The 13,708-nt window shown below is 35.8% G+C and overlaps 1 protein-coding gene across 1 annotated transcript; it reads left to right on the forward strand.

Moving 5' to 3' along the window:
* The first annotated feature begins 10,679 nt into the window (after window positions 1-10,679).
* LOC126888602 (golgin subfamily A member 6-like protein 22) lies at window positions 10,680-12,635 on the forward strand. Its single transcript, XM_050656957.1, has one exon. It carries the CDS (start codon window positions 10,680-10,682, stop codon window positions 12,633-12,635), a length of 1,956 nt encoding a protein of 651 aa, XP_050512914.1.
* Window positions 12,636-13,708: the final 1,073 nt, after the last annotated feature.

Consider the following 13,708-nt stretch of genomic DNA (forward strand, 5'->3'; position numbering starts at 1 on the left):
AACAATTAAGAAACCTAACTAGCGCTATTTTAAAGTTCAAGGTATGTATATAGTTTATGTTTAAAAGTTTGAGTAAACTTGAACAGAGTTGTTAATATATCTTTAAAAATGACGTCCTAACGAAATCGACTCGTGGTCTGTGGAGCGGAATTATTAAAATCCGTGCACTCAAAAAATGAAATTAACTTTTCAAAGATATGTTGCGCTTAATATCTCCGGAGTTTGTTGATGGACTTTGATCATTATTTTTTTAATTTATTTATACCTGTAGTTTTGTAGGGTATGTTATGTACACATATACCCACCTAACAATACAAAATGTTATGTATACATATACAAGTATATGTATACATATATAATTTCATAAAAATCGTTCAAGCGGTATCGGAGGATTATGGCAACTAACATTACGACAGGAGAATTTTATAGATGTAAATAAATAGATAACTATTAAAAAATAGGGGTTGGTGGTAGAAAGGTGAAAATTAAGGGTTGTATATATTTTTAATGGTACATAATATAAAATGAAGGTAGACAATTTTCTCCAAAACAATAAAAAAGTGGCAGGGGGCAACCCCCTTATAACGTATGGGTGTAAATAATAGATTACCACCTATTTTCAGTCCTACAGAATATACGTGTAAAATTTCATAAAAATCGGTCAAGCCGTTTCGGAGGAATATGATAACTAACACTGTTACAGGAGAATTTTATGTACATAAAAGTAACTGTGAATTAAATAAGTAATAAAAGTGGCTAACTTTGCTCGTAATTAACCTAGGCGAAAAGTTTTTCTTTGAAAATTCGTGTAAAAATATCAGCTTTTCAAATCCCAACGCAGATTTAGTCAATATGTTAATATGGTTATTAAAATTGTTTAGAAGCCAAAAATGATTCTACTTTCGTAAAATGTTTTCAGAATGCTAAAAATGACTTCTTATTGATTTTTTAAATAAGTTAAAAATATAAGTATTCTTCTTTCATGTGGTTTCCACAGAATTGCTGTATTATTATAATTTTCTGAACAATAACATTGCAAAAAAAGCTCTTTGTGATAAACAAATCGAATAAAATTTAAACTAATTGACAAATCGTCTTCAAATTTATTGTGCATTATGGACTGTTTGACTCAACATTTCATGCAATATCAAAGTCTTAATTTCATTTTTATAACAATTTTTTTATAAGTTATAACAATTTTTTTATTTTCGAAATTTAGTTTTATTTTGCAATTTCCGAAGTAACAAATAATCGGATCAAAATTTAAAAAATTTTAAACCTTTGCTTATCTACTAAAAGGTGAATAATCTAAATAAGATATTTAATTACCTTATTTTTACCTGTAGCGATTTAAACGAAAAACTGTCATATTTGACCCTTATTTGTTAATTACTAAAATTCTCGTCCGAACTGTGACGGGCATTGTTGTATTTATAATGTAATAGGTATAACTCCAAAAAACCCATTTGCAACCTGGCTGGTCAAGTGTCCCGACAAAAACCTTATTTTTCTGGACTATTGCAACTAAGAGAAGAAAGAAAGAAACTTAAAAAAAAATGTTACAAAAAGAAGCAACCGAAGAAGGAAAAAGCAGTAGAAAGGAAATACAAAGAAAAAATATAGCGGTTAAAAAGCAAGCCAGGAAAGACAAAAGATACTATGTATATGATATGGTAAAAATGTCAGAAAAAGCTGCGCAAGAAAACGACCTGAAGATACAGTACAATATCATCCGAAATTTGACAGGGAAAACACTAAACAGTAATAAACAAATCAAAGATAAACAAGGAAATATAATTAAATCAGAACATAAAATAATACAAAGATGAAAACAACACTGCGAGGAAATATACTCCAAACACCAGATATAGACGAAGATAACGTAATACAGGAAATAAACATTAGAACAATTGAAATTACGAAAGAAGAAATACAAAACACACTGAATCAACTAAAAAAATGGCAAAGCCGCTGAAAGCGACAACCTACCGATAAATTTAATAAAGGCGGGCGCAAACAAATTAGTAGAAATGTTACACAAACTCAAGATATGGGCCGACCGGGAGCTCCCACAGAAATGGAACGAGGGTGTAACCATTAAGACACCAAAAAAGGGCGATTTAAATAAATGCGAGAATTGGCGAGCAATAACACTGCTAAGTGCCACATTCAAAATAATGTCAAATATCATATTGAATAGACTGAAGCCAGAAATAGACAAGAAACTAAGACTAAGAAGCAACCAAGAAGGCTTTCGCGCAAAACGCTCCACTATCGACCACATTTGTACTCTATCAGCACCTCTGTATCTTGTACCTGTACCGCTGTATCTCCTGTACTCTATAATTATCTTGGAACAAGCTAGTGAATGGCAAAAAAATATAAACATAATGTTTACTTTGACTTTGACTTTGAAAAGGCATTCGATAGTATAAACAGAGAACAAATGTGGAAGATTCTAAAACTATATGGACTACCGATAAAATACATCAACTTAATCAGACTATTTGACAAGAAATATACAGCCAGACTAGAACATGCGGGAAAAATGGTAGTAGATGTAGTTATACAAAGCGGAGTTAAGCAAGGATGTGTGCTATCCCCGACATTATTTCTAATAATAACGGACTGGATCATGCAGAAAGTAAGCAATAATAAAACAGGTATTAGATTGAAATTGCATGACTAGTTGGAGGATTTGTAGTTCCCAGATGACATTTTTCCCCTAACCGAACATAGCAGCCATAAGCAAAAGAAGCTTGCAAAATACTCCAGGGTAATGGGCCTGAAGATAAAGACAAAAAAAAAACAAAACTTAAAAAACAGCAACCAATAAACTAAAATTAAAATACAAGGAAGACAAATACAGGAGGTAGATAACTTTACATATTATCTGGGATCAACCATGGAAAAAAAGGCGCTAGTAGATCAGATGTAAAAAAAGGATAGTAAAGGCACAATATGCACTCATTATATATTCATAACGCATTAAGGAAAATCTTGAACACACGCGATATATCAGAATTAACCAAAATCAAAATATTTACAGGAAGAGACAGGAAGAAACAACTAGCAAAAAATTAAAAACCTTTATAAATAAATCGTTGAGGAAAATCCTAAAAATATACTGGCCAGATAAAACAAAAAACATAGATCTACGGAGAAGAACAAAACAAGAGAAAATAACAGTCACGATTAAAAATAGGAAATGGAAATGAATTACACGGACTCTGAGGAAGGATCGAAATAATATAACCAAACAAGCACTCGAATACCAACCAGACGAAAGAAGAAGAAAAGGAAGACCTGATAATAGCTGGAGAAGAACTGTAATAAGAGATCATGAAAGAATTGGCCTGAGATGGAGAGAAGTCAAACAGAGAGCGAGAAACAGAGAGCAATGGAAAATACTTGTATAGCAAAGTTCGAAAGAATAAAACAGATAAGGATGCGCTGGGAAGGGATTACAGGAAGAGAGAGAGAGAGAGAGAGAGAGAGAAACAGTACCGATTATTATCAAAATAAAATTTAATAATATACCTAACCTAACTTATCGAAAGGCTCATCAAACAATTATTAACTTTAAAAAATAAAAATTTGTCAAGGGTATATAGTGGTATTGTTAAGTATATTACAATATAACTTATTCCATCGAAATCTTCCGAAATCCATAATCTTCTTCCATCGAAATAAAATAGAAAATCTAAAAGTTTAGAAAATACATCATTCATAACTACACCCAAGAAATAAGTTTTTCTAACCTGATTTAAGAGTATAAAAAAACGAAAACAAACAATTTACAGCAAATCCTTATCGTATATCCGAGCAAAACCACCTAATTGGCAAAAGTTATAAATAGAATTTGTCTGGGTTCTACAACTAAATTTGCACTTAAACACGACCAAGGTTAAATATTTTACTTGATATTATAAGTACGTTGTTGCCAGTATAACGGATGCCAAAGCGAGCGCTAACTGTATGAAATTATTCTTGTTAATATACGCGCTGTATATTGATCGGAAGTCACGAAGAGTCAAAACTATACAGAAGCCACGAGGGACGCAAATACAATATATATATATATATATATATATATATATATATATATATATATATATATATATATATATATATATATATATATATATATATATATATATATATATATATATATATATATATATATATATATATAACAAGGAGAGGTTAACGCGAGTTAAAAGATATCGGCATGGCTCGCAACAATGAAAATACAAAATATGCATAAGATGGAATGCAACCACAGACACGTGTTTCTGACTTATTAGTCGTCATCAGTATGGTATAGCCGAACAGGAGCTATATATATATATATATATATATATATATATATATATATATATATATATATATGTCTTCATATCAAGGCGAGATCCGTTTGTATCATAAGCTATACAACAAGATGAGATCCGTTTTGCAAGGCGAGATCCGATTTTGGATCTCACCTTGTATTCACGTGTATATAGTGACATCTCGATGTAACAATGGTGGGGGTACAAGGAAATAGAATTTTGTCTGGACCTCATTTTGCACTCCTTTTGGTGATTTTTATATTGCAGTATTTCCACTAAGTCTGCTCTAGAGGGCAGCGCGCGCGATCCGATGTGTATATGCTATATATACATTTTGTAGACAACCCGAGATCCGATAAATTTGGAAACATCGCAAACGAATTTCACGGTCAGTTCTCTACCTCGACTTATTTGTAGCTTGAATAAGAATATTTACATTATTAATGGGCTCTGTTAAGAAAGGCGATTCTCAAATATCTCGAGAACTAGACGTCGTATCGAAAAAACTTAAGAAGACTTTTTAATGTTTTTTTCAAAATCTGTATACTTATGCAATAGCAGGGTTCTTAATCTGCCTGCGAACGCGGTGGGTGTAGCAACTTTGATTTTAAACTGGAACCCTTTCTTTTTAATTAAATAGTTGAAATTTAGAGTTAAAAATACACAACTTTTGCTTGAATCCATAATAGCTTCTTTAATCCAGTCGGAAAAGCTTCCGAATCGCCGTTTTGATGACATTTTTAGGGGTTAGATGATTTTAAGTATTTTTTAGTAAAAATTACGTAGAACACGTTGGTAAGTAGTCGAAGTCTAAAAAATTTCGGGAACATTGTTTATTTGTAGTATTATTTTTTTACAATTTTTCTTCAGAATATCTTCTCCACTGTTCGTTTTACAAAAAATGTCAAAAACTTAATCGCTTTTAAAAGACCTACAAAATAAAGCTAACCGCGTTCAATTTGATTGAGAGTTATTAACACAAAACTATTTTGCATATTATTTATAATTAAGGGACCAACTGTGTTGTTCACGTATTATACTATATTAAGATTCCAAGGGAATATTTTTCAATATACAGAGTGTCCAGAAACTCTCCCGACAAACGATTACCGGAGATTCTTCAGATAATTTTAAGACAATTTAATCCAATTCTCCTAGTCCGAAAATGCCTACTAAGGGAGCTTCTCCAGAACACTTCTATTTAGAAAAACGAAAACTGGTACGCTTATTTATCTTCCAGAGATAAATCGATTACATCAATTACGAATTTCTAGTACGGGTCATAGGCGCCCGTTTTGGGTAGGGCGTCGGTTATTTTATCGCATAACTTTTTTGCATTTAACTGTTTTAAGCATTTTTTACATTGGATTATTAAATTGTGAGGTTTTCTAGTACTAAAAGGTATTCTTATTTTAAGTCGGTAGGATGCACCATTTTCTAGAAAAATCGATTTGAAAATTTTTCGTTTGTTGAATTTGAAAATTTTTTTTCAAAAAAACACTATTTAGAAAAAAGAAAACCGGTATGTTTATTTATCTTCCAGAAATAAATCGATTTCCTCAGTTGTGAAATTCTAGTACCAGTCATATGCGTCCTTTTTGGGTAGGTCAACGATTATTTTATCTTTTTTGTCTTTAATTTTTAAGCATTTTGACGATTAAATTACGAGGTATTCTGGTATTAAAAGGTACTATTGCTTTAAATCGGCAAAATACCAAAATGGAATCACCATTTGTTGAACGAAAAATTGTCTCCAGTTGCTCAATATATAACAAGAAAGTGTCTGATGGCTTACATAAACCACACTTACTCAAATGATCAACACACATGTACGTTGAAACATCATCATCATACGTGGCTCGACAATCCGTTGTGGATCTTGGCCTGCTCGCAAAGAAGTCGCCACTCCTGCCGATTCCTGGCAACTTCCTTCCATCTTCTGACCCCTAAAATTTTTAGGTCTTCTTCTACATCATCAATCCATCTTTTTCGTGGTCGTCCTCTACTTCTTGTGCCCTCTGGTTTTGAAAAGGTTAATTTCTTAGTGTATTCGTGATCTGGCATTCTAGCAATGTGTCCAGCCCATCTAAGTCTCTGCAATTTCTTCTAACGAATTTCACAATATCTGGATCGGTGTATAACTGATACAGTTCAAAGTAGTATCTTCGACGCCATAGCCCATTTCCGTTTACGGCCCCAAAAATCTTTCTAAGAATTTTTCTCTCAAAAATAGTCTTTGATCATTTTGAGATAAGGTCCACGTTTCAACCCCATATATCAAAACCGGTCTTATTAAGGATTTATATTATTATTTTTATTTTTTAAATATTTCTGGAGACCGTGTAGAGTTCTGTTTGCTATTGATATGCGTCTTTTTATATCGTCGCTTGTCGTGTTTATTGAGTTTACTAGCGACCCAAGACATGTGAATTCCTTGACTTGCTCAAAGGTATGGTTGTTAATTTGACTTCTGTTCGATATTTCGGGAGTTTTTAGAAACCAACATATATTTGGTTTTTTCCTCGTTTACCACAAGTCCTAATTCACTTGCCGCGTCCGCAAGTCTTGTAAAATACTGCGCCATGTCTCTCACACTTCTGCCCACTATAACTATATCGTCAGCGAATGCGAGAATTTGCGTCGATCTATTAAAAATAGTTCCATTCATTCTAATATTTAATTTTCTCACTGCCTTTTCCAAGCAATATTAAAGAGGAGACACGGCAGCGCGTCCCCCTGTCTTAGACCATTATTAATGTCAAAGAATGTCGAGTTTTCTCCTTGAATTGTTAGTTGGGTCAACTAAATTCGGTGGAATCCCAGAGTCAATCATTGCATTATATAATGCAGTTCTTTTACCACTGTCACAGGCTGCTTTGAAGTCGACGAAGAGATGGTGGGTATCTATATTATATTCTATTGACTTTTCTAGAATCTGTCTATGTGCTTGAATTTAATGTGTAGTTGACTTTCCAGCAGTGAATCCGCATTGATATTGACCAACAATATCCTTTGTGAAAAGTTTCAGTCTTTCAAACAATACATTGCCGAAGATTTTATACGTAGATGCTAGTAGAGTAATGCCTCTATAGTTCTTACAATCCAGTTGATCACCTTTTTTATGCAACGGACATATTATTCCCTTTTCTGGAACCAGTTCATTCTGCCATATCAGTACTATTAATTTATGGATTGCTGCAAAATAATCACCACCTTTTTTATACAGTTCAGAACAGATTCAGGGCTTTATTGTCTTTGAGTTTTAGGATGGCAGTTGATATTTCTTCTCTTGTTGGGTCTTCACTGTGTAGTTGATGATGTAGATTTTGTTGATTTTCTATGTTGTAACCTTCTTCAATATCGTTTATATTTAGATGTTCGCTGAAATGTTGTGTCCATCTATTAAGAACTGAGTTTTTGTCATGTAGAATTTCACCGTTAGTGTCTCTACACATTTTTACATTGAAACAACTTCTTTTACATTTACGTTGAAACATCTTCGGATTGAATACTGGAGTCCTTCAATTTATGGCAGATATTAGAGATGCATCAAGTCAAACTAGTTTGATTTTACTCAACAAACTTGACTTGACTCTTGACTTGAAAACCAATCTTTTTTTGTAAAAAAGTTTGACTTGACTTGAATTTGATAACGTAGGTTTGACTTGAAATCAAACTTCTTCAAACAGTTTGAAGTTTGAATATCATATTGCGCAATGTGTTTTTTCTACGAGTCTATAAAAAATGACCAAATCTTAATCAATTAATTTAATTAAGAGGAAACAATAGCGATCAACGGGTAGCGAAAACGCGTTCGAAGATTGCGGCTGTAATTTTGAATATTTTTTCGAGATATTTGGCACACGTATTCGTAATATAATAAAGAATGGCGGTACAGAGCCCAATTTGGAAAATATAAATTAATATGTGGAAATTACTCTGTAATTAAATACAATATTAAAAAACGAGCCTGTACCGCCATTAAGAAGAACAAAAAAATACACTTTCTTCAAATAAACTTTTTTATCCGATGCCTAGATTTTGTGTCATTTTGGAACTACTAATGAAATAAAACGTTTTAGTAGTTCCAAAATGACACAAAATCTAGGCATCGGATAAAAAGGTTTATTTGAAGAAAGTGTATTTTTTTTGTTCTTCTTAATGGCGGTACAGAAGCCGCAGATGGCCGCCATTAAGAAGAACAAAAAAATACACTTTCTTCAAATAAATTTTTTTATCCGATGCCTAGATTTTGTGTCATTTTGGAACTACTAATGAAATAAAACATTTTAGTAGTTCCAAAATGACACAAAATCTAGGCATCGGATAAAAAAGTTTATTTGAAGAAAGTGTATTTTTTGTTCTTCTTAATGGCGGTACAGGCTCGTTTTTTTAGTATTGTATTTAATTACAGAGTAATTTCCACATATTAATATATTTTTCAAATTGGGCTCTGTACCGTCATTCTTTATTATATTACAAATACGTGTGCCAAATATCTCGAAAAAATATTCAAAATTACAGCCGCAATCTTGGAACGCGTTTTTGCTACCTGTTGATCGCTACTGTTTCCTCTTAATATGAAAATACATACACAAATTAATTCTTTGACAAGGTTGTCAAAACCAAAATTTCAGCATAATTGGTTAGCATCACGACGATCTTAGTTTCCATGACGACGATTCAAAACCACTGGTATTGTCTACTGATTTAACTTTAGAATATTATGTCAAAATTATTTTATTTCATTGAATTCTCGCGTTAATTTCATTAAAACATGAACACATTAAGATATATTTGAAATAAATTAGTAAATAATATCTAAATATTAGTTTATTGCATGTATTATAATTACTTTAAGGCCATATTAACATATCTAAATTCAGTGCGGAAAAGTAAAAGGCGTGCGGAAAAGTAAAATGCGTGCGGAAAAGTAAAACTTGCTAAACTAAAACGCGTGCGCAAAAGTAGAATTTTTTCACGCTCGTAGAAAAAATATTGTTCCTAACTCTTGCAGAAAGTCTCTTTTCCGCACTCGACTGCTTGCCGAACTCCCGCTTCGTGTCGTTCGTCAAACTGCAGTCGCGTGCGGAAAAGTATGACTTTCTGCACTTGTTAGGAAAATAACTATATTTCCAATTCTAATTGGGATACCGCCTTTTGTAATAACTTATTTGGACAGGTCTGAACCTGTACTCTGCATCAGCACAAGGCACAAATTAGTTAAGTTATAGTTCATAATATCTAGAAGAAAGTACATATCGCGAAACAACACCAACGAATATATAGCCTGACTATATATTCTTTTGCAACACTTTAAAAAAACATGTGTATAGAAGGATCAACTAATGTTTGAGCCAATTTCGATGATGTTTTCGACTTTTTAATAAGTGTTTCAATCAAAACGGTTCATTCCTCTCGTCCCAATTTTAATTCGCTCATTAATGAGAAATCTCTGTTTTTAGACATTGACTTTTTTCTGTTAAGAGAAATATTGCGGAAAGACACTTTCTGCATGAGTTAGGAACAATATTTTTTCTACGGCCGTATGTTTGGAAAAAAGTCACAACAAATAGAGTTATATCAATTTTTGTTTACTAGTAAATAAAACATTTACCCTCCCTGGGATTGTATTTCTACCTCGACGACGGTGGGAGGGCCGAGTAACCGATCGTGGTCCCTAACGTTGTGAGGGGAGCACGACCGGTGAAACCAAGGACAGTCCCAGCGTCCAGCGACTGTGCACCGGGTGAGCGCCGGACACCGCCGCTGGACGCTAAAAAGGCGTCGCAACTGAGGCGAGCAGTTGCGACGCCTTTCGCCTTCAGCAGATGTATATCACCCTCCAACTTCCCTACGGCTACTCTAATCCCTAAAAGTTAATCTCGTCCACCTCAGCATTGTGACCGGGGGTCGATGGGGGGCCCCAAAGCAGTGTGCGGGGGGCTCCGCCATCGGACTCTGATCACAAATTTCTATTCGAAAACTTCTTCGACATACCCACTACGAGTAGCCGACATGTCTTACCCCACCACACATCCATTCCAAATCCCGCGTAACAGGGGAGGCAGCAGTTACGCGGAAACTCCAGGTAGCCTGTGAATACAAACTGCCACTGCGTCCGGAGGCAACCGTGAAAAAAAGCCTAGAGGAGTAAACCTCAATAAAACAATCCCCACTATCACGGTGGAAGGCATCGTGCCAAAGATATGAGAGATGCGAGGGTTAGAGCATCACAAACGATCCCTTCGGGATACCTGGCGACCTCCCGAAGTAACCAAGCCTTGGCGTGGTAAGGGCGCACTGCCGCGCCAGACGTATAGTACGTCCCAACTCGTGGGAATTTATATGAGTACCAATAAACACAGTTCTGAACAGACGGGGGTGAGTGAAGACGACCATCGGCGAGACACGGACAATGGAACGGATATGGAAAATGAGAATCGGAAAAAACAGTCGCCTGACGACTTGAAATGGGAAGAAGGAATGAACAGTTTTGAGAAGGAGCTCATAAACTCACATAAAAAGAAACAGAAGATGAACAGGTCGACTGCCCCAAAACAGTCGACACTAGTAGGGGATGAAATGCTGGAAAGCAGTGAAAATGATGACGATGAGATAGGGGAGGAAAGATCACAAGAGGAAGTGGAAAAAATAGAAAAAGGATGGCAAAATATTCAGGAGAGGGTGTTAGCCTCTTTCTTGCTTGATGATGAAACCATGAATAAGAAGAAAAGGAAAGGGGACAGTCTAGAGAGAATAAATGATCTGAAGAGGGAGAGACTGGAAGAGAGTATTAAGTTTCCTAACGAAACCAAACAACAAAAAATAAACAGGAAACTCGAAGAGTTAAATACAAAACTAATAGAGATATTTACTAACCTAAGCGAAAAAAAGGGGGAAAATGTGGAGATGGATACGGAATTAAAAAAACTGTTAGGGGTCATAAAATCCACTAACAACAAAAAAGAAGACGACAGTATAGCCGAAAAAACACAACAAGAAGTAAAATGCGATCACTGCAAGCTAAAAGTGGAACAAGAAAGACAGAGAGAAGAGCAAGAAAAAATTAAAAGGGCTCTAAACATGGGGGGAGGAAAAAAAACCTTCATGAGTATATGTAATAGCAAATGGGAGGAGAAAGCATATATAAAGACAAATTGGGAACAAGGGGGGTTACGAGAAACGGTCGAGAAGAAAATATGTCTGATAGTAACAAAAAAGGATGCGAAGGACAAGGGGGTAGAAAATATAATAAAGGACGTGGGAGAGGACCTGGCAGAAACACTAGAGGAAGTGAACGAGGGAGAAATCAAATTCCTTGAGAACTTTAGGAGGAAAGAAAATAAAAAAACAATTTGGTACACGTTCGTCGCTGGAATAGAAAAAGAAAGTGGTGGCGATATATACGACCTAGCAGAAAAGGCTATAACTAAAATTAAGAAAGAGATGGATGAAACACCAAAGGTTGTACGGGTCGTAGCCGGTAACGACCTTAACAAGGAGATCATAAGGAAAGCCCTCGAATATGTGGGGCGGAGGGAAAGTATCTCATGGGAGATGATAGTAAGAGGGAAGGAACTCGAGGTAGAGAAGAAGTCAGAACAAGAAGAAGCCCTCCTTATAAAGATGGGGGGGAAAAAATATAACGAAGTTCTTAGCGAAATGAGAGAAAAAATCGACATTGGAAAAATCGGTCTACAAGTGGAGAAGTTAAAAAGAACGAATGGGGGAGATCTCCTTGTAAAGTTAAAGGGAAGAGGGGCTGCGGAGAAGTTGAGGGCTGAACTGGACAGCAAAATGAACGGGATGGACACGGCAATCAGAAGAAAAGAGACTTTCTTCACGATTACGCGGTTGGACCCCGGGGTTGGTGAGGAAACTCTAAAGAAAATGATAAAGAGCTATACAGGCGTTCCTGAGAGAGAGATAGAAGTCAAGGTTCTACGAACAAACAGATATGGGGAGCAGGTAGCTACGATAGCCGTACGCCCCTCCATAGCGGAAGAGCTGAGGAGGTACGGCTCAATAAAAATAGGGTGGGTTGTGTGTCCAATAATGGAGAGACACAACCCAGTTAGGTGTTTTAAGTGCCTAAAGTTCGGGCACAACACTTACGAGTGCAAGGAAGAGAGCAGGGCGGCGTGCTGCTATAATTGTCTCCAAACGGGACATACCGTTGCAAGCTGCGGTAATAAACCGTACTGCTCGGTATGCAAAGAAGAAGGGCATAGGATGGACAGGATGGCCTGTCCGTCGTACCGAGCCCTTGTATACGGCAGGGGAGGAGAGGGGAACCCCTAAAACGAACTATCCAAACATAAAATAGACTCCCTGGAAAACGAAGGTGGGCCCATATACAGCCCACCTAGGTGTTATTTTATATCTTTAAAATTTATTTTATCTATTTTATTTATTTTATTTATTCTATTTTACTCTATTATTTCAATTTTACTAAACCAATTTTATTTATTGAATTCTTTTACTTTTACATATTTTATCTATATACCGTATCTATTTATTTTATTTATATTAATTTATTTATTTGTTTTAGCTTTTATGCTTTTTAATTTTTTCGAAAGACGTGAGTCCGACGCAGAAACGACCTCTGGGAACTGAACCAAAGTGGACCTCAAGGATCAACCTGGTATACGGATATTGCAGGTGAACGTGGGCAGGGCACGCCGAGCACACGACCTTGTCCACGCAAAAGCCTGCAAGCTAGAAATAGACTTGCTCATCGTCCCGGAACCGAACAAAAAAATAACATCAGCCGGTGGTTGGGTCCAGGATAATGGGAAGAATGTGGCGGTGCTCTTTAGAAATAGGGGTTTGGGGGTGCGTGGTATTGTCAAGGGAGGAAATCATATCCTCATCAAACTGAGGGATTTCAGCCTGCTGGCATGCTACGTGTCCCCAAATATCCCTATGATAAGATACAAAGCAATTGTAGATGAAATAATGAGCGCCGCCACGAACGAAAAAGAAGTGATGATCGCCGGGGACATTAACGCGAAATCGAGGTTGTGGGGTGCCCCCATAAACGACAGAAAGGGGGAAATATGGAATGAATGGATAGCCCAGGCTGGCCTCCAAGTATTAAACAATAACAAACCAACATTCGTAAGGGGGGTCAGCCGAACACACATTGATATTACGTTCGCGAGTGAAGGGCTATCCAGGAGAGTGCACGGCTGGGATGTCCTTGACGATCAGTTATTCACCTACCACCGGTATATACAATGCGAAATAAAGGTTAAAGGGGGAATAAGGCGGCCGATAGGACACACGGAGATTTATTTTAACAAAACCAAGTACCTATCGGAGGTCAGGAAAATTAATGAACAAGAGATTTCTGACCTTGGCCAACTGAGAAG

This window comes from Diabrotica virgifera, chromosome 7 (genome assembly GCF_917563875.1).
Source record: "Diabrotica virgifera virgifera chromosome 7, PGI_DIABVI_V3a".
NCBI classification, from domain to species: domain Eukaryota; kingdom Metazoa; phylum Arthropoda; class Insecta; order Coleoptera; family Chrysomelidae; genus Diabrotica; species Diabrotica virgifera.